Consider the following 22,347-nt stretch of genomic DNA (forward strand, 5'->3'; position numbering starts at 1 on the left):
GTCAACATTCTCACAATGGTAGTGTCTACAGATACGGACCCGTACCCGTAGCCTGTGGCCTACGGATACGGCACTTTCCATTTGCCAGACAGATACGGACCCGTACGCGAGTCTCGCGAGTCAAGAAGCTGCTAACCACTGTAAACTGTTGAAAGGTAAGCAAAGGTTAAGGTTAGGGTTAGTGTTAGGGTCAGGTTTAGGGCCCGTACATGTAGTACCGATGCTACGGGTCCGTACCGCTAGCGTCTACCGGGAGTCACGTGACCAGATCTCGCGTATCTGATTGGCAAATGGAAAGTGCCGTATCCGTAGTCCACAGGCTACGGGTACGGGTCCGTACCTCCAGCAACAACCTCTCACAATGGCATTGCTATAATAGCAAAGAGACAACAAAATAACCATAAACAGACCCAAGACATTTGATGTCACTAAAGACATCAAATGACCTTTTAAAGACGTAAAACAACAGCAAAGAGACATAAAACAACAACAGACATGACAAACAACCACAAAGAGACTCAAAACACAAACAAAAAGCACAAAATTATGTATTAGGGCAACAAAATAACTGCAAAATTGACACAAAAGAGCAACATAAAGAAAAAAAGGACCACAAAGTGATGCAAAATATGTACTAAAAGACATAAAATGATCTCTCAAAGACATAAAACAGCAAAAAAAAAAACAACACAATATTACCACATATCATTTTAGGAGCATTGAATATCTTGTTGTAAAAGATGGTAAAACTTCTAGAATCTAGATGTATATTTGGTGTCGTCCTGTTCTCTTAAATTTCTGTTTTGTGTTTCTTTTGTAACGATAGCAAAGTACATGTGAGGCTGCATGTATTTTCTAAAACATTCTTTAACTCATTTGATAGCTTAAACAAAACTTATTTACATCCACCAGTACCCACTTGAAAATGAAACTCTAGTTTAAACTTTCTAAAAGATTCAACAACGAATATGTAGAGAAAATTTTCTGCCAAAACCTTGACAGATGGACTGTTCGCGTTATGCCTGATTGCAGCACTGCCAAGAAAAATTTACACACCATAAATTGATTACACTTCAACTCATTTTAGCCAGTGTGTTATTTATCTTGCCATTCTGCTGTGCCACTGCCTTTATCCTTCTCAGTAGGTACCCAATAAGCACTCACCACATGTGAGTGCCAGTTGTTTGGCAAAGTGGTGAGAAATGGAATATGCTAATGATTTATAGTGAATCAACAGGTCACAACTGTGCTTGGAAATTAAGGGGGGTCATGATTGATAATGATAAAAGTACAAGTTGTAATTTAAGAATGACTCAGACCAGTGTAACAAGCAAAAACGTGTATTGTGTGTGTGTGATGGTCTCGAAAGAAAATAATGAATGCACCAATGGAGAAACACACATCGCCATTGTTGACTTTAAAGGGCTGCTGCTGTAAATTTAAAATCAACACGAACAAAAGCAGGTGAGCTATAAGCCTCATTAATGCAACAGCATAGCTGGTACACAGGCAGCATGTTCCGCAAATGGCTGAGCACTCTGCAGACAAAAGGCTTAAGCACCTCACTCATTTAAACACTAATGAATTGACCTGTCTCAACCTGGCTCCACAAAAGCCTAAAATTAGAGGCAAAATAAATAAATCAGGGATAAGAGGCTGCAGTAATTCTGCAGCTTTAAGGCAGCAAAGGGAGAAACCAAAGGATTATCTAACCACCAGGAGTTTAGGAAGAAAACAGATGGAAAAAGAGGAGGAGAATGAAAGTAAAATGTGGGAAACATCTAAAGAAAAAAAGAGAGAAAGAGAAGAAGGAATACGAATGCACCGAATTACCTGACACAAACGGTAACCATTCAGGCATTTTTCATTAAAGGTGTCATACTGTGAGGAGGGATGCTGGGCCGCAGTTTCGATGGAAGGAAATATATTTCTTTAAATGAGAGAAATTCCGAGGGACATGCTAAATGAAATCAGCAGAAATTTCCTAATTTACTTATCCATCTAAATGTTACCGCAAAGATCATGTAAATATGAATGAAACCAAATCGCATCACAGTGCAATGAGATAATGATGTCATGCAGCACAATCTAATAACCCCACGAAGTACAATACATTTGAGAAGGTTAACGTTTTAATGATGTCTGTGGCAAAGATGGATTGATTCTATTCTGTAATAATTGATGAGTGCAGAGTCTGTATCTAAGGTGTGTCAGATATTTGGTAACTCCTTGCAAAGAAGGGCAAATACAGAGATAAATAAGGTCAATAGCAAAACAAAAACTACAGCTAAACTATGAATTTCCCCAAAACAACACAGTTTTAACAAAATGTAATATATGTATTGCAGAGGTATTATGCTACACAGGTGTTGCTATTATTCAGTCCACCATCATAAACACAGTTGATGGTAACCGTAAGCATGTGAAATCCGAGTGTTTCATCTTCAGCTCTTGTCCTTATCCAGTGCATTTCTGGTTGCTTGTGTGTTGCTAGACAAAATCAAATTTCAAAAGAAGATCTCAAGAACTCCAAAATATTTCAACAGTTTAAACATAAAATGTGCCAGGTCCGCTGATGCTGTTGCACACCACGAGACATTGAGCCGAGGCCTGGAAAAAAACATTAAAAGGGACTGTGAGAAGTGGCCTTCCATTTCACAATGCCAATTTTGTAAAGCTGGTACTGTACCTAGCTGCATGGTGCATCATGGGAATGTTATTATGAGCTCAGGTAGCCCACTCTTTGATTTTGCACAGAGGCATGAATGCAGATAGAGCCACATATAGCCAGAAAAATACTGGCACACACAAACCAGGAACACTTGCAAGCACACCCACATTGGGTTGTCTTGAGGATGCACAGTGCCTCCAAGTGGACTGAGCACGCCACTGCACTGCAGCAATGTCAATCGAATGAGAGCTGAATATCTTATCCGTTCTCTCACAAAGTCCAAACAGTAAATTTCAGATATATAAATGCTATAAACAACACTTGCAGTCAAGTTTGCTTTTTTTGCTTTTGGTCAGAGCCACAATTGAAAGCTTGGTGGTTTTATATGTCATTAAGACTGGTTCTAATTACTTTGCCTGTCTTTTTTATCAGCATCTAATTCAGAGCAGGAGGTTGCTTCCCTTTACGAGACAAGAAAAAAGCTTTTACCTCCAACTCCTGCTGTTAAGGGTATTTCACTCAACTGCCCTTTAAATGAACTGTGGCACACAATGTTTGATGTCTCAACTAGCTTACAGACCACAGAGATTATGCAGGATAAATCCCTGAGAATTACTAATCATTTTGGACACGGGCACTGCTTTGTGACGGGATTATATTTGTGGCTTTCTTCTGCTCATTACAAGGAACTATTTACTCAATGAACAGAGGAAGAATGAGTAGCGAGAGACACAAACAGATGGAGAGGAAATAGAAGAAAAAAAAGAGGTGGGATAGGGAGAGCTCAGTGCATCCAATTACAGTAAGTGGGCTCATTTCCTCTAATCAAATAGCTCAGTTAAATATCTCAAAGGCAGATTCCCCATAGAGCTGAACTTCACACATCAGCAATCAGCCACTAAATCTCTCTTCCTCCCTCTTTCTGGTTTTACCCTTTTCCTTTTTGCTATACCTTCCCTTCTCGTTCCCCACAAATCTTACCTTTCTCTGTCTCAGAGCAGTGACTACTACGACTGTCTCCTTCTAGAGACTCGCACCTCACAAAGCTATGTTACTGCATTTAATAATTTCTCAGCAGATTTGTAGAATGTTTGCTTCATCGAAACAGCTGAGGGCAGAAATGACGGCTGTCACTGATGCAGTAACAGCATCCTGTCATACCCGCTGGGTGCATCTTGAAGGACTGATTGAAATTCTCTAATGTGTATTTAATTTTTATCTGTAATGACATAACTCTGTAAAGATTTAGGCCGTATTGATATAGAAAACACTGCAACTGTCAACAACCAGTCGCCTCTGCAAAACCTCAAACAGGTCTCCCACATGACATTTAATCTACTACACAAAAGCGCTCAGGCCAACACACACGCAAATGCACACACATACACACCCACACACTCCTTAAGACTTACTGAATGACTCTTAATCAGATACAAATGGCTAAAGTGCATGTGCTGGTACTGATCGCAGCAATGAATAATACAGACAGAACATGCTCATACACCTACGCTGCGCACTTATTGCACTTGTAGTTGCCACAAACCCATTATTGAAGATAAACACATCACATTATCAGTGTCTTGAAGCTTGGATCAACATCAGATAATAAAAGTTGTAAACACACAAAGCGTATTATATAATTTCTAATCCAGCTCATTGTACGGTCTTTAAACATTCCTGAGATCAGGTGCCTTGGTACAAGAATACAGAGAACCAAAGCAAGGCCAGCAATGCTGTTAACACACAGTTGGTGGGCAGGTCAGCATTCCTTTCAATAAAGAGAGGGGCCTTGGCATGAAACAGGCAGTGAGAGCTGACTGAAAACTCCAGACAGTTTTGCTTTGCTTTGCAGCCCTTGTTCTGCTTGTTTAATCCCTGATTCTAAAAGGAGAGAGGAATTATTCAAAAGTGGAACTGATTAATGAATGTCGATATATTCAGTGTGTAATGCTAAAAAGGTTGAAGTTGTAACCAGGAGGCTAGCCTAAAGCATATGTGCTTTGTAATGGCTTCAGAATAAACGAATGGTAGGCAAATTAAAAGAAAAACCTGAGTTCTTGACTGATGCAGACAGTAAGGAGATCCATTCATTATTCAGTCCGGTCTGGATCCTTTTGTAACCTTGGAGGGAAGAATCACTACAATGTGATGAACCTTTTCTATCCTTATGGGAGTGATCTCTTCCAGGATAACAATGCCCCCATCAAAAGACACAAGGCATCACTGAAGGGTTGAATTAGTATGAAAATGATGATGGACATCAAACACCAAATGAGGAAATATTTTGGATGAATGGTGTGGCATCACTCCAGAGACTTGTAGTATCAATGTAAAGGTGCATGCAGGTCATGGTTTTTCCTTTAATTTGTCATCTATCCCGATGGGTTTCAGTGGTCCAGGCAGTGCTACAGAGTCACCGGGTCTCCTCATCGTCAGGCTCACTTGTTCAAATTTTTTCCCTTGTCATCTGTATATATTTAGTGGACATTCAGCACGATTGAAGATAGTATACGTGTGGCTCTGGAAGCTAAAATGAAGTGCATTATATTTAAATGTATACTGTTCACCTACATTTTGTGTTAGACAGATTTAAAAGTCTGCTGACCTGGTCAATGGATGCTTGAACTTTAGTCTGTGGCATCCACAGAACTGTTAAAAGTCTCTTTGTTTAATGTGCACCAGATCACATTTAAGGTCTCATAACCTTTGCATATATGCATACTTCAACTCTGCCTACAGAAAACTACACTTCTTGGAAATGAACCCAGCTCTCAGTCACACACGCCTCTTCTCTGCCAACTTTCAATCAGCTAAAGCTGAAACAGCTTTAAGTGTTCTCTAAGGTTTTTAGCCTTAGTAACCACATCATCGCTAAAGGGTTTTGGCTGCTCTCCATCCCTTTCATTTTCTAAAAAATGCTGCTGTGCAATCTGCCAGTTGACATAAAGGCAAGGAGGAGTTGAGAGCATGAAGGTTTGTTGGCAGAGGCTACAAGAGTACTTAGGATGCTATCAGTTTAATAGAGACAATTGATAAATTACACATTTTCCAAGTAAAATGATTATCTAATTTACTGGTGATTAGTCAATCTACAGAACTTCAACTGAATTTTCTTTTCAAAAATATGGCAGAATACAAATTCGGTGAGCTAATATATCTCACCTAATTCATATCACTCGGCTTGTGTTGTCTTCTTGACACACGAGTTTAAGGTTTCTTTGTTTTTCTTTATACCCAAAGTGCAAAATGGAAGTACGGTGAAGTGAAGCCAGAAAAAAATATTTGAAGAAAAGGCTGCATTAAAAAACTACCAAATTACCAAAGGTTATGTTTTTGCATTGCAAAATTCAAAACTGGGACTCACCATGCTGTTGAGTTCTGAGTCATCGTAGCTGTCTAATGGATGAGTCCCAGGCCCCCCAATCGGTTCAAGGCCCTCTTCATCCCACATGTAAGTTCCACCAGAGCTGTTGGAGGGTGACAGCTCCACAGATGAAACCTGGGGGGCATCACCCTGCTCTGGAGACAAGGCCAGTGATTCCTGGGAGTCCTGCATAGGGCTGTCATCTTTTTGTCCTGCAGTAGATATATAAACACAATGCAGAAAAACTGTCACAAATGTAATGCATTAAATTCAGCTGAATTTATTTTAAATGTATTTTTTTTTACCGGCAAGATCCACAGCGTCCCAGTCGATGGTGTCACCGAGAAAGCTGTGTAGGGGGTTGTGCGTAGTGTTACCAGCTTTCCTGTTGTCAGGCAGGTCCCCATCACTGAGCACATCTCCCACACTGTCAAAGTCATCTAGAAACTCTTCACTGGTGTCGCCTCTGTCTAACGATGAGGCAGAAGATAAGGACATGTCCTCCAGGGTCTCGCCTGCTGCCTGACCATTGTTCTGCCGAAGCAGACTATTTCCTTCTCCTTTTCTTCCTCCATCTCCAGAGCTTCCATCACTGTCACTGTGAGATTCTGCTTTTTCAGCTGGCTCAATGTCTATTGCTATACCTAATAGCTCACCACTTTCAGAGGCAGCTGAAAATCTGGTATCGTCCTTGGCCCTACCTGGTAAAAGAGGTTTCTGTTGCTTGGCCTGACTAGATCGAGCCAGCCTATAACTCAAAGGTCCCCCACTATTTCCCAGTGATTTGGTCAAGACACAACTGGGGAGTAGCGGCTTCTTCAGAGACCGGGGGGTTACAGGTGCTGGAGAGACCGAGGGGCTGGAAAGAGAGGAGGCAGCTGGAGTGCTTCTATTGTTCTGAAGTCCTCCAAGGCCACCATTTAGTCCTAAACCCACTCTTCCATTGCTCAGCTGGGGGGGTTTGAGAAAACTACTCCGAGGAGGTCTTAGCTGAGTATTGGCCAGAGGCTTGGCTAGCTCCACAGCCCGATTAAAGGAGAAGGACCGTATCATAGGCTCACTGGTGGGTGAGGGAATTTGCTTGAAGTGAGTGAAGCTGTTTGAACGAACCATGTTGTCCAGTGCCATGATCTTCAGGCTTTCACTGGACTGAGAAAGACTGGACTGAGAAAGGCTGTCTTGAGAGCTGCTTCTGGGAGAGCTGGAACCTAACCTTGGTCGCACAAGACGTGACTCTGACCCTGTTCGAGGAGGAATGTTGGAGCCGTTATGGCTCATTTTAGAAACTCCATTCATTGGGCTTAGGCCTAACTTTGTCCCTACTTTGGGACTCATCTTCGAAGATTGCTTAGGGATAGCCTTTGGGCTGGACACTGTCATCATCAAAGAGCCTGACCTGCGCATCACAGGTGTCCCTGGAGAGCCATTCTTTACCTCCTTTGCCAATGAGGGAAGCTGTGTCTGAACCTTGTCTTCACCTCCATCCCCAGGGCTGGTGGGACTGGTGGGGTTGGTCGACCTCTCGTCTCTTTTCCATTTCAGGGAAAAAGGAGAGGCACGGATCACACCATTATGATGTGTTCCTGGGGGAGTGGTCTTCCCATCCTGGGTAGGGGTGGTTGGATGCGTAGAACCATTGGTAAGGGGGCTAGTGCCACCAGTCGAAGAGCGTCCACCGAACTTAGGCAGTCTGGATACCATGGCAGACCTGATTGGCGCTTTTTCTTCCATTAGATGCCAACAAAGGCATGGAGAAGCATGGAATTATACACAACTGGGGAAAGAGACAGAAAAAGAGAAGAGACTATTAGATTTAAGTGTATATTACTTGACTTGAGATATGGACAAGCAGCTTTATAGGCTCATGAAATCCTTTGAAAGTATTTGTTCATGCAAAAAGTTGCCATATTGTGAAGTATTTTAATACTGCTACTTCGTGTTTAAATGCATCTTGTGTTTCTATATACTTCTGTGTTAAACTAAATACTGTTTGATTTAAACTGTATTGTACTTTCTATATCCCTGATCTGCCTCTGATGCTAACATCACTGTATCACTGGAGTAATTAATATTTTACAGTATCTCCTTCCTGCCAGTGACATCAAAACATACTAATATGAAATGTTCTAGAGGGAAAAGAAGGTCAGATGTCAGTGACAAACACAAATCCGGTCAGACACGCAAGCACACAGGAGAGATTTTTCCTCTTCGATAATGACATTTTAATTATCTACACTGGAAAACTGTAAAAAAATAAATAAATAAATAAAAATACTTAGCATAGTCTTATTCACCTGCGGCAGAGGTTGCATGTCTGAAGACTGTTGACTATGAGTAGCATTAGGGATTAATCTGGCAGGCTTAAAGGGTGACCTGAGAGTTTGTCACAGCACGTTTAGCCTTCATGTGGTCACATGTGGCATGCAGGATAAATGAGTTTCTGTCCTTACTGCTCTCTCTAAATTGGCACAAATTTTTATCACACTGGTGAAATGTGATGTCTCTTTACTGAACCCATTTAGGAGTACTTGTGACTCTAATCAAAGCAGATGGCAAAAGCTTGCAAATCGTAGTGTAGCAAACAGAACTGTACAGTTGCTATGATTTACTGGAAACAAGGTAACTCTTCCACAATAACTCTCTCATTAAAAGGGTTAAAAAAAAAAAAAAAGGAACAAGCAAGACATTCTTAATAAGACGTTAATAGAATAATGCGCTGTAACTTTCAAAGCTTCACACATGACGGGACCTGTACCTGGCACCGGTTTTGGAGGATTTGGCTCCAACACGCCTAGCCAAAACAACAATTGGCAAAAGGATAGACAACGCCTGGGGGACAAGGGGAAACCAGTGCTGGGAAGGCGGCCAGCACACTGAATAGTGAATGGAGGATGTACATGATGTAAAGCCAATGGAGGGAGAACACAAGGCTGTTTTCTCTCACGCATTGTCAGATTCATTCAATTCCACTCAGCCAAGTGACAAGTGTACGTGTTGGTGGTTCACCTGCACGTTACATCCATCTGGCTTGTGCTGGAATTTTATAAATTGAAAAGTTGCTGATATCCAGATGGCCGATGTGGTTAGCAGAAAGTGAACCATCTGCATGAAGAAGCAAAGCATTTGCTAAAAATTTTGCACTAAAAACTGTCCGCAGAGCCCCAAAAGACAACTACTCATTGTTGCACCATATAATAATAATATTCACAAATACAAACTAGAAATGCGAGCACAGAGTGTATCTTCAGCCAAGACCAATGTTCCAAAATTTAACGGGTTCTTCTTGTGGCCTTGCTCCACCTTTCCCTCATGTTTCATGGAGTTCAGCTGGGTAGTTTTTACATTATCCTGCTAGAATTAACTGCAAAAATCCTGCAGCCATTCTGAAAAACACAGATACTAGAGCAATGATTAAATCAACATCTCAAGAGGTGGGGGTGGGGTATTGTGTCACAATGTGGGTCTCCTCTTCTAGACAAAAACTCTGTACCACACTGCCCTACATTCCCACGCAGAGACACACGTGTCTACAATCAAAGAGACTCGCTCATCACGGCCACATAAGTGTCTGGCAATGTCACCATCCTAATCTGCTTCACAAACACACACGGCTAGAAAACACAAAAACACACACTTACACACACAAAATCAGGTCAGCATGCACAGGCAGGGTAAACCAAAGCCTCTTTGCCCTGGTGAGGGGGTAGCGGCTATGTGTGTCTATGTGTGTTTAATGGATAGCAATCAGACCAGGGGTTTTCACAACTGTCAGTGGCCCCAGAACCTTTCAAGTTTCATTCACATCCAGAGTGGCCGATCTCCATTACACAGTAGCAAATCCACACGTTGTTGCGGAAAATGTTTGCTCATCTGGGTCTGGGTCATCTCACTCATCACCTTAGTCATTGAAAGATATCTGTCTGCACTGCTGAAGCTTTTGTTTTATTCCATTTGTGTTATACTTGAGTCACTTTTTGAAAAATTCCACTGCACAGCTTCTATTTGTGTCATGTTCAAATTCTGAGTTATAATCACAGGACAGCTACACAGAGAGGCCTCAGCTTTAAATTTCCAGCAATAGCAATAGCAAATACAGGATAACTGTAGATGATTTAGTAGGTGCTCTTAAGAAATGAGAAGTCAAAAAATCCAAAGAAGTGATTGGTAAACAAGAGAAAAGTTATTAGATCTCAGAACCTCTAATTACATTACATTTGGTGCACTGAAGCAAAGTCTAAACAAGCCACTGCGTTCAATGACAAAGCAGTAGCCGACTAATGTCCCCTCATCTCTGCATCCCCCAGCGTAGATCTACTGATGAGGCACTGCCTGTATTGATTTTTCCAGTACTCCTGCCAATACAACCTCCAAGCTTTTGTGCCAGTGCCAAAAACAATGCTGTATAAATTGCCTGATATTGCTTCATTATAAACAAATTTGTCTGAAAAAATTGTATTTCTAACAAAATAAGCCGAACTTCACATGCATCGGCGTGTAACTGTCCATAAAATAAACAAGCACACAAGCGCCAAGCATTTTGTGCCAACTTAGAGTGAATGACAGTTTGTTTTTTTACTGCAATGCACAGCATAGTGTTTATAGCCAGCAATATCCCCAAAACCAGCACAAAGACAAAGGTCAGCACAATATAGAGCCACAAATAAACAACAAGATTCTAACTGACTGACACACATTCAGAGGTAGAGCAGTAAACCTTGCAGACCATCTGTCAAACGGTCATATCTAAAGGCATGCCCCTCCCCCAGAGCAAAGTACTGGGAATAAATATCCAACAGCTTTTCTAACATTAAGTACGCGGCCTGCATTAAACCCAGTGTTGTGGTTCTGCACTGCATATGAGACAGCAATCTAAACACTGACAGTATGAAGTCATGGCTAATCTAAAGAAAACAGTCCAGGGATACAATGAACTGAAGTCTGGATTATTACTATATTTTGATATAATGAAAACTGCCAAGATTAACATCAAATATCGTTCAGCGTATGACTGTTTTCTCTTCACAGCAAGCTGAAAATTGGTCAAAAGGATCACAAATACAAGTCGAATGGACAAACAGACAGATAAGGTTGAACTGAGTCAGAGACTTGACTCCACACTTTTTCCACAGAGAAATCTTCTGTTAGACCTGCAGCTTAGCATCTCTGCAGCGATCCCTGTGTGTGAAAAGAACAGTAAAGTGAGATGACCCCTTTTCTTACTCTCTGTCACATGGGGAGTGGGAGCTTAATTTCTGTCTGACAGTTAGGCTATTTGGCCTTTCTTTATTTCTGAGTCAAGCGGAAAGCACCTGGCAGAGAAGCAGGAGGGCTGAAAAATCAAATGTGGAATAGTAAGGTTGCTCATTTCTCTTTTGGCAAAGCTTTCAGTTTTGAAATGCACATGCACACAAAACTACAGAGGTGCATTCTTCAGGAGTAACAGGATGGATGCAGATAGGATGCGACAGCCTGAGGGCTATGATCTATTGGGTCACCGGGGCTACGCATGAATGGAGGTCCTCTGCTACACTCAGTAAATCCCCATTCCTGCTGTTTATCTCCACGGCTAGTCTGTCCCCATCTCCCAGTGCTCATAGTTCCCTATCATTACAAAGCTTCGGCACCATCTCCCAACAGAGCAGTGTGTCAGGCTGCATCCATCTTTCCTCTCTTACAGCTCCATCATTTGATTCTGAATGATTAAGGAGAGGAGGATTTTATTTGACTTTATTAAAACTCTGGAAGCCTGAGAGCAGGAGGGAGGCCAGGGAGGAGACGAATTTCCTGGTGGGATTCTTATACATGTATTTATGCATTTCCCCATACAGTGACCTTTTAAGCCGAAGTCAAGCCTTTTCTCAAGTAATTTGGAGAGAAAACTGTTTATTAAAATGTCAAAAAATGGAAAAACAAAAACTTATCATGTTAGGCAGCACCATAAATCCAATAGGAGTTGCATTTAATACCAGCTCCTCACTTGTATACTGCATATTACTGCCAACCACGTCCCAAAGCTTTTTATCCCGTTTATGAATGTGTCTCTGCTCACTTGCCAGTCATTTAATCACATATATTTTAAGAAAAATCAACTGAAAAAGAAATGATCACTCAGATTTAATGAACACTTTTGTGTGCTCGCTATTGTTAATATAACTGAGGCAGGTTAAAGAAGAAGACAGATTTGAAAAGTCTGACATTTTGTTTTTTAAAAAAAGGTCAAGGATCCCTACTATCATAAAAAAAAATACACTTTTATGAAACACAAACATTACTCTCAAAATGAGCAGAGGTCCAATTCTGCACTGTAAATGCCATTTAACAAGCGTAGCAACTGTAGACCAGCTCTACAAAATATAAACTGATCTTGAGACTAAACACATTTGGATATTTGTGGTTTACCAGCTCTGATAAACAATTTCCTATGGAGGTTTATAATATCAGGCATAACTAGCCGTTTGTTTGACTGCAATAAACTAAACGTGGCTTTATTCAGGCATTTTAGAAGATGAAGAAATAAGTGGACTGTCCCATGTTTCACTTGCGACTGAACAAAATTTTCATCATATCATTCGAGGAATCAGTAACGTGCTGCAACCACATAGAAAGCCGAGATAGACACAACATTTTCCTCTGTGCTTGCTATTCAGTGGGTATTTCCTGTGTAGTGCAATCGGTAGTTTAAGGGTAAATTTTCAGAATAGCCCCTAAACTCAATGTTCAGTGTTTCTCACTGAAGGGATTAAAAATGCAAGCGAAGTGCTTTCTGTTTTGAAGAAAAAGTTTGCCATATCTCAGCAATTCAAGCCCACATGGACTGTAAGCTTCATTACAAAGAGAGCTGAAGGAGGGAAGATACAGTGGGGAAAACACAGAGGGAGAGAACGGAAGGAAGGATGGATGGAGTGAGTGAAAAAAGCATGAAAACTCTCTTCTGGCACTTTGTTTGCTCTTGGCGTCATGTGGAAGACAGCTGCAACTTGCAACTCCCCTGAACCATCTGACCCTCTTTTTTCTGCATCTTCCTCTCCATCTTGTAAAATCAGTTTTTCATGGTGCAGAACCAATCAATTATATGAATCAATAGATATATGACTTCAATCTAAAGGGCCTAGTATGTCATCCAGCTGGCTGTAAAGTGAGAAAAGACATTTGTTTCAAAGTGTATGGAAACACACAACACTATCTCGGAGCACTTTTACTCATTGTCTGAGCTTTTGCCTTAACCCAAAGATAGATTTTAAACAGAAAATGTGTGATTGTGATGGCGTTTAACCCAAAGTGTCTAATCTGAGGATGGGTAAAAGTATAATAAATATACCCTAACAATCAAATACAGCATAAGCAACTTCCCTACCTCCTAAAAGAGTCCAGCCTCATTTACATATATTGACAGAGTCCAGTGTCTCAATGGTGCAGTAACTAGGCCAGTCATCTGGACAGGGCAGTTGTGGGCCACAGCTCCCTCCCTGAAGAGATTAACAGAGTGCCATTAGAGCAGGCTAATAGAATGAGACAGGGATGAAAGCAGCACTGATGCTAGACTAATGTGTATTGAGTGAAAGCAATACTGAGCGGAGCCGCACTGATGCTAAAGGATGCTAATCCAATGAGACAGCACAGAGGGTTCGGTAATGCTGTATACTAACTGTGGTAGATCAAATGACTAAGAGCAACAGAGGAAACAGTGAGTAGGCAGAAGAGGATAAAGTTGAGGTGTGGCAGCCTGCTAGACTGAGAATCGCATGGTTGTACCAGACTGGAAAACCACAAGCAAAACAGACATCACATCACAGGAAACCATCTTTCAGCGGTATCCTTGCCTTGCTTCTGCCACAGAAAAGTAGATTAGAAAATATTACCTTAAATCAGTGAACTTTAGGCGACCTCTCCAATCATTCTCATCCCCAAATCAACCACTAATGGTGAGAGCTAAAGTCACTCTGCACTTTGTTTCCTCCATCATCTAAACTGAAAGTGAGGCAGCACCCAAAATGAAAGTAGAGCACAGGAAAAGGAAGACACTCTCAGGGGTTGAGCTATCTGCTTTCTGGCTCTGTCCTTGTATGTGTGTGTGGCGTGTGCCGAAGGGGGTGTGGGTGGAGAGAACAGAGGCTTCATGGGTGCATCAATATTTGATAAGGTGTCTTTAAGTAACCTCACCCAGGGAGGGGAGGGGAGGAGAGGAGAGGAGAGATCTTGCTTTTGCAAAAACACAACAAAACCACAATTTATACTTATTAACAGCGGGAAAAGCCGTATTATTTATCCACAACATGGTCCAAAGTCTAATGCCACACAATCCTCCAACACAGGAAATATTATCTAATAGCTTAAGTAGCAATTTTCAGCGTGCTGCCTTATAGTGTCATGGGATCACCAGATGGGGATAATCAAGGAAACAGATCCTGCACAGCATTGAACCGCACATAAAAAGTGACTCCAATAAAGACGAATTTGTTGTGGTTCTCGTAAACATTCGGTGTGAATTTAATTTCCCCCTTGCTCATTTCATGGCTGACAGCATACCGGTTCCACTCAGTCAAGCGTTTTCTGTTAAGTGCCGGCAGTAAAACCATATGAGCATTGCCAGTTCCTCAACGTCTCCTGTTGTCACATGCCTTGATAAATCACAGCATGGAGTGTGAAGCAGCGCTCATTATCCCAGCAGTGGAACTGAAAGCTAAAACACAAGGTTTCTTAAGACTAATTAAGCCTAATGCCGTTTCATGTAATGCTTCTATTAAATGCCTCAATCAAATCAGCTGTTCTACAACTGCGTCATTACAATGGTGTTGCAAATTGGACGATTCGGAAAGCTTATTCTAGGGAGAAATATATTCCACCATGGAATATATTCCATCAACTTTTAATGGCAAACAGTTTCCTTTTTTTTTTTTTTTTTGCTGTGACATTAACACTACACTTTACAAACTTAGCAAAAGTCTAACCCAAAGTGAGTCATACTACCGACTAGTCACGACACTTAAAAGGTTTTCATAATCCGCCCTGACTCATCCAGAAGGAGAACTCTGCTGTGCTCCTTCTGAGGTGTGATGATGAGAGGCGGAATTCTTGGTGGCCCTTAAATAAATCTAATTCCCTTCATTGCTATGGCAGCCCACACCTCACATCACTATCATCACATTTCACCGTATCTTTCAGTTCTTAGCGTACGTGTCTGGCATGCAGAGACAGACATGTCGCTGTCTCTTCCCTGACCTTCACTTGAACCACAATGTGAGATGACTGCAGTGCATTTGACAGTCCCATTTAATTCTCACTTTCTGATTTGCTGCAAGAGCCAGAAAGGCTGACAAGCATCACCAAGCAACAGCACAGATGTCAATCACTGTCAGCAAGGTCATTACAGCTGTTTATGTAGATGGGAGCCAAACGAAAGGTGGATAGCAGCCTGAGGCTAAGTTTTCTTTTTGAAGAGTAATAAAACATTAGATACACCACAGAATACTATGTTACTGTCCGATCACACAGGTGGCACATTAAATAAATCTACCTCCAGGCCACCAATAACATACTTTAATTTAGTCTGTCCAGATTTATCGTCATCTGGGTCATGGTAGTTTTTCAGAATTGAAGAAGAACCAACAAGAGCAGCCCAGTTGGCCTCGACTGAAGCTTTTAGCATTACTAATTTAGCTGAAAAAACTCTCTTCATGGTGCAATGGCTGAACCACCAGTGTGCAAAGAAAATTCAAAGCAAAAATAACAATATGCACAGCTTCTGCAACTTCTCTAAATAGAATAAAAAATATTTGTGTCTTAATGAATGTGTGTAGCAATCATGCAATTGTGGGTTTTTTGCTTGTTTTTTTTTAAGCTAAATCTCATCAGCAGTTAATTTTGATCTGCTGCTTATTTTTAGTGGCAACCACATTCACTTTCTAAAGAGAGCAAACTGCAACCAATAACCCATTAATTTTCAATTATTAAATAAATCACCAACTCTTGGTTTCAGTAGCTGCTTAGGGGGAAAAAAATCTAAATTCTCTAAATTTCAGTTTCTGAAATTTGAATATGTTCTGGTTTCTTTCCTCTTTTATAGCAGTAAACTGAATATCTATGGGTTATAGACAGATTAGGGTGTTTGATGACATCATTTAAGGCTATGAAAATCCTTGATTGACATTTTCTCACTATTTACTGACATTTTACAGATCAAACAACTGACTGATTAATCAAGCAAATTGTTAAGGAGACAATGAACAAATTAATCAACCACTTCTACCAATTGTGATTAGACTAACAAATCAGAGTCAAGCAATATGACCATGAAGGAACTCCGCCCTGCCAGTGGGAAAGTGGATAAGCGGGATCACTTACTAAATCTTTAACTGCAGCACTGAATCCAGAGGAAAACATCACATTAATGTTACTTGCTAAGCTGAAATTATCTCCAGCACAGGGGAAGTCTGGTTGCAAAAGCATACTTTAAGATCTGTTATTTAGATTGTGTAGTTAGTATCTCTGTATGATGTCTGACATGATATCAAGGGGGCTTGCATCAAAGCTTTAAGCAACATTAATGAAGCGCGACAGCATTTCTAAGAAGCATAATATTGCATTTAAATTAAATCTTCAATCGTAAAAAACACAGACATGGATTGAGCATTTAAAGAAAACTCCTTTAAAGGTGTTTTTTCTCACGTGACTTATAAATAAAAATGCACACACATTGATACAGTACTGCAGAATTTATTACATGCAATATGTATTTCAGCAACCTCCGGGCTGCACTCAACAATGACATCACTTCCTCTGTTGTATCAACATTCTACACACCGACATGCGAGTTCATCTGAAGCTTATCTAAACACTGCTCTGTTTATTGGACATTTGTTTTGATGTAGCCTACGCAAACACTACTCCTTACTGCTACATGGGGCAATACAAAACGCAGGGTAGCCACGACAGGTGACAGATGTGGCTTTTGTATCTGAAAATAACGTATTCCATGACACGTGTCGAGTGTAAAGGCTGTGAATGTGACACATGAGGCAAAATACTAAGCTGTATTTTTAATAAATGGTATTCCTGTGGGGGTTATCCTCTGTGAATGGACAATGCACGGCTATTAGGTCAGCTTCCTCTTTGCCCCTCTTCCCTGTGCCTCCTTCTTTTCCAGTCAGTCTATCACACTTCCCCCAATCTCTACTGTTTCCTTAGGCAGCACATTTTTACATACTAGTTTGCAAACAAGTCTCTCACATGAGGCCAGGGAGAACAAGGCTTCCTCACATCGAATCAGGCCACAGTTGGTGGTTAATGTCCATCAAACGCCATGCCTTTGTGTCCACTTCTTCACAGGCTCTGAAGCTATTAGGTCAACTGATGAAACTAGAGGGGAGCCTAACTGAAAAAGTGCCCGGGATAAAAGCGTAACACTTCCATTCATCTCAAGAGCCTTCTGCGATAAATGCACTTGATACTCACACTTGTGCATACCCCTGCTGTGTAAACTGCTTTGGACACAGAAAGGCAGCAAAACACAATGAAGTCCATTATGTGCTGATGCTAAACGAAGCTGCGGTTGAGCCGGCCATGCAAACACAGTATTTGAATATCACATTGATGTCTGTGCAGGTGACTTCATAGACCAACATTTAGGTCAGCATTTGTTTTTGCCTTTGAAAAGGACAGTAGTGAGTTATATGTTACTACAGTCTCAAAACAAGAAAAACAGTATGTAAAGTAATACTACGTGAGGTGAAATGAACTTTTCCATTTAAATGATATGGCAGTCAGAAAGAGGCAATGTGCCAAATGAAACCAGTTCAGTAACATGAGTACAAAGACACTCAGACACCTTTTATTACTGCAACTTAGCACCGCTCTGGAAACAAGCCATCACGTCGGAGAAAAAGGCCTGTTTCGAGCAGATGCTTGCAAATTGAAGCAGGTCCCATATGACGATGGAGAATGACTCAGCAGTGTTTGTGCAGACAAGCTAAAAGCAAACTTTCAACCTCACAATAGAGCACACAGTCTCCAGCGCATGTTCAATGTCTGATCCCGGAGACATAAAGACTCCGTAATATCTCATGACTCAAAGCCTTGAAGGATTACTGAAGGACACTTATAGGGAGGTTTTATAGAGAGTGCCCTTGTGACTTGTCGTGGTGAAAGCTAAATACTGGATATGGCACTTGATGCTAACAGGAAATACAGAGTAAGTGGATGACGGAGGGCTATATAAGCCCATAAATGGATATGAGCCACATGACACCTGATGAGGCATAAACTGGATATGCCCTGTTTCTGTTCTCAATATAGGAACAGCATGCAGTTCTATCATGCTGTACAGGCAACAGAAAAATAATGACTGCAATGACAGGAAATAAATCTATGATGTACAGGCTATCCCTTATCTGCTTACACATGATTCTTTTTTCTCATTTACGTCACTTAACACACTCACACTCACACTTAGAGCTAATTAGGCCTCTGATATTGTGCAGACAGTGTGTCATCTCGTCATTGAAAGTGAAAACACCTGTCATTCTGCGCCATGAGTAATAGGAGCGTTACAACATGCATATTATTGTGCTTCAGCAAAACTGATGACTGTCATATATCAAGATTAGGGGTGTAATGATGCGTATTCTCGCCCCGAACCGCTCAGTATGCAACATTTAGCTTGTGATGAGACCTCCTCAGTTCCGGACACCTTGTGATCCAAACAATTACAGTCAAAAGAAGATTTATGTCTTTGCACTCGCACACAAATTCTAATGGGTGACTGTGTCTTCAGGCAGGCAGATTTACAGTCCAATAAGACAGAGTTACAGGTGTTCATGCTAATGCATGATGGATTTCATGAATGATGCTCTGCTTTGAGTGTAAACACATTTAAGAGGTGGTAGTAACAACTGACAGATTTCCTGGATTGATAAAGTTGGTGTTTGTACACATGAGTTTCAGTTTTACATCTGCTTCCAGCAGCTGGAGGAACATTAAAGTCAACCAACCATGAGGATCAGGCATGAAGATTATTGCAATAGACAATACTTTGGCTTTTCACTGGCCAGTCACGGAACAGCAATTTAAATGAAGTCATTATTTTTAAGGCCCACTGACTTAAAGAGACGAACAAATAGAAAACAGCCATCGTTAATGTTTTCCGTTACAATCCAAGTAAGACAAGCGGCAAAGTGTGCGGTGGGAAACAAGCCCCTCTGCCATGTAAAGTCAATATCTTGACAATAAATGCCATCATCCAGCCAGCACAGACAGCCACCTGCTGCCACCACCCTGCATTGTGCTCATAATGACACCTGTGTAAACACACTATTCAGAGCAAAAGAACAGAGGAGGCTCTTCCACTGGCAAACACATTCAACTGGCATTATTACTGCTTTTCAAATGTGCACGAAGGAAATTATCAACACTGATACTTTTTAAGAAGCTGTCTAAATTTGTGAGACATCAACTTATATATATTGGAGAAGGAGAAATAGTGTTTTGTTTTCTGACTTTACCATGCTATTTTTTTTATCATCTGTCAATTCTCTTTTCTCATTATGTTTTTGGTATATGTTTCATGTAATTGCATTAACATTTTAATTGCTGCCTTGCAAATTTCTCTGAGTGATACAAACAATCTACTCTAGTCAAAGACTAAAACAAATCTACAGTCATCCCACAGACACATAAACAACCAATCAAGGTGAATGAGAGAAGATGCAATGAATTTACCTGTGAATATTTTTTTATTCCAAGGGCATTTCCTGATCTTTGAAGGGTACTTCGGCTCAATTTCTGACCCCGGCTCTGTGTCTGTGCATCTGATATCCTATGTCTGTACTCTACCATGTACTAAGCTATTCCAAGCCTTTAAACATCTGTGGTCTTACCGAGGCAATGATAGAACTGATAAGCGTAGCTAAGTATAGCCCTAATGATAGGCCACATACAGAGGGAGAAGAGGGCAAGGAGGATCAGAGGAAAGTCAAAGTCAAATCAAGTCGCTCGGTTCTGAGCACAACACCACAACACACACGGAGACACACACAAAACTGAAACCACAATGTGTTACACGGAATCACCTCATTTCGGGGGCATTTTAAGTACTCTGCTATCAGTTTCTCCTTTGATTTTCTAATCATAATCAACAGGGGTGAACAAGTACAAACAGATATTCATGTCTGCTTTGCTTCAATATATGAGATTAGAGAGAAACACCGACATGCAGCAAGTAGACAGCTCACATCTGATAATAATGTGAGGAGTTGTTTTACTATCACCTTACTCTATGCTGACTCCTTCATCCTTCATCTGTGATTCCTGGCATTGGCAGATAAATGACAGCACTTTTCTGTGCTGTGAACACTCACTTTCAGGATTATGTGAGCACTTCTTAACATCTTATCTGTCTCAAGGTTGCCCTTCATGGACCCTACAGTGACTCCGGCTATTGTAGCACTGTGGTATAATGCATGTTTTCTCACATCGCTACATTACAAAGTAGGCTGACGCTGACAGACACACGCACACTGTCTGGAAAAACCCTCATGCAATGAACCGAAGTTTGGGTGGTCTTCAGCAGGCAGGTGCACAGCGTAGACATTCAGCTGTTGTTGGGAGGATCCAGATTGTAAACACACCCTCAGCCAAGGTGGCGCTCCAGGACCCTCGCCAACAGGTGCACGGGGAACACACACATGGATGTGCATGCATGTGTGTGCGTGTACACAACCCCACCCTAACGCTGGAGAAACCAGAGGAGCGTCCATCTCACTTACACTAAGGCCAATCGGTCATGACTTATCCTAATGTGCTTTGGCGCTCTGATGCCATGGCGCTTTACACTGTCTGGGCTGTAATAGAGCGCGGCCTAAAAATGGTAAACAGACACCACGGTGAAAGATTTGACTGACAGCAACTTCAGTCGGGGTATAAAAATATGAATATCTGCGAGGCTGCACTGCATGGCATAAAAACCGAGGTTAAATTTGAACTCTTGTCTGCTGCTGGATGTAACTTTATGACGGCGTGTGAGTCATCTTCAGTTACCCTTTAGTCCTGACATGTGCACGAGCGACACATCTCAGAGGAAGATAGAGTTCCCTTCAAGTGTTGAGGCATACAGAAAACAGCGTGAGGCACCAGTTTCTCAGAATCAGCTGTGTACGATTTCTGTCCTGAAATGCTATTCTTTTTATATGTATATTACATAAAGGCCCGCTCATCCTCATTCATGGTACAGTGGGCATGATATGACTGAGGGGGGTGGTAGTAGGAAACATGGCCTCTTCTGGCTCACTGGGCAGCACAGAGGAAGACCACTGACAGCTTCAACAGAGACTCATTTAGGGTTAGATATTAGTCAAGCATGTAAACAGAGGCAACACTGCAAACACAGATTTCACTGTTTCCACATCACTTGACAATCATATTTATGATGATGTACAGTGTGGTGGCACTTACCTAAGTTATGCCGTTAAAAGCATATTTGCAGCCTCACTGTTGGGTCCAGTTGTTGGTTGTCTTGCAGAATAAACCGGCATGTTGTAAAGCTTTTCCGTTGATGAAAGTTAGCTTGTAGCCTGTAGTCATAACACAAGTTCAATGACAAGCTTCTCGCTTGATGTACCACCAACTGTGTATTGTAGTGCACAAATTAACAAGCCTGCATTGACTGTCGAAAAATAAGTGGGAAGCAAGCGCGAAAGAGATGCTGAAAATAACACGCTTTTCCATGAAGTAGTCTCCAGTTTGCCGTTAAAAATAGCCCGAAGCTACCAGCAGCACTGAGCCGATAGTTACACTGACAGTGTCAACAACTGATGATTCCGAAGCGGTGTCGATTGAAAAAAAAATAGGGCGGTCCGTAAAAGCCACGGCGTAACTATATAGAATTAAAACGTGATAAATGATGTTTTAAAAAAAAAAATCCCCAGGCGAAACAGAACGGCAGCTGGTGTAAATAAACTAACAGCGGAGGGGAATCACACGGTGCTGGAGCTCAGACCGACTCACAGCAGCTCGTCATTCCGACATCCTTCTCTTCCAGCGGGGCGGAGCGACTCGGTGTCACCTGGGTCTCAAAGGGTCACATTGCGTGCTAAGCTGGCGAGTCCTTCCTTTCACACGTGTGTACGCGTAATATCTCTCTAACTCGTTTGGAAGGATGTGTGTTTTTATTACAGAGCAGCTTTATTCAGGAAAGCTAACAGCTCCTAAACTACAGCCGTCAAGCTAATTGCTGGTGTGACGTCAGACTACGATGAGCCGTAGATAAGAAGGGTTGCGTTAAATCTGTGCAACAGGGGAGTCTGTAGAAATGCTCCTACAG

General features: G+C 41.5%; 1 protein-coding gene across 5 annotated transcripts in view; it reads right to left on the bottom strand.

Moving 5' to 3' along the window:
• ccser2a (coiled-coil serine-rich protein 2a) overlaps nt 1-22,265 on the bottom strand; it is a 57,435-nt gene extending 35,170 nt beyond the window's left edge. For 2 of the 5 annotated variants that reach the window (XM_051960071.1, XM_051960070.1), the window contains exons 1-3: nt 21,480-22,265; nt 6,341-7,809; nt 6,036-6,247 (exon numbers count right to left, since the gene is read on the bottom strand). In XM_051960071.1, coding sequence (XP_051816031.1) covers nt 6,036-6,247; nt 6,341-7,766 — 1,638 coding nt within the window. In that variant the 5' untranslated portion in view covers nt 7,767-7,809; nt 21,480-22,265. Of the gene's footprint in view, nt 1-6,035; nt 6,248-6,340; nt 7,810-13,389; nt 13,502-13,894; nt 14,007-21,479 lie in introns of those variants that run through there. The other 3 variants (XM_051960067.1, XM_051960066.1, XM_051960069.1) reach the window with 3 other exon arrangements.
• Nucleotides 22,266-22,347: the final 82 nt, after the last annotated feature.

The sequence above is a fragment of the Acanthochromis polyacanthus genome, chromosome 15 (assembly GCF_021347895.1).
Source record: "Acanthochromis polyacanthus isolate Apoly-LR-REF ecotype Palm Island chromosome 15, KAUST_Apoly_ChrSc, whole genome shotgun sequence".
Lineage (NCBI taxonomy): Eukaryota > Metazoa > Chordata > Actinopteri > Pomacentridae > Acanthochromis > Acanthochromis polyacanthus.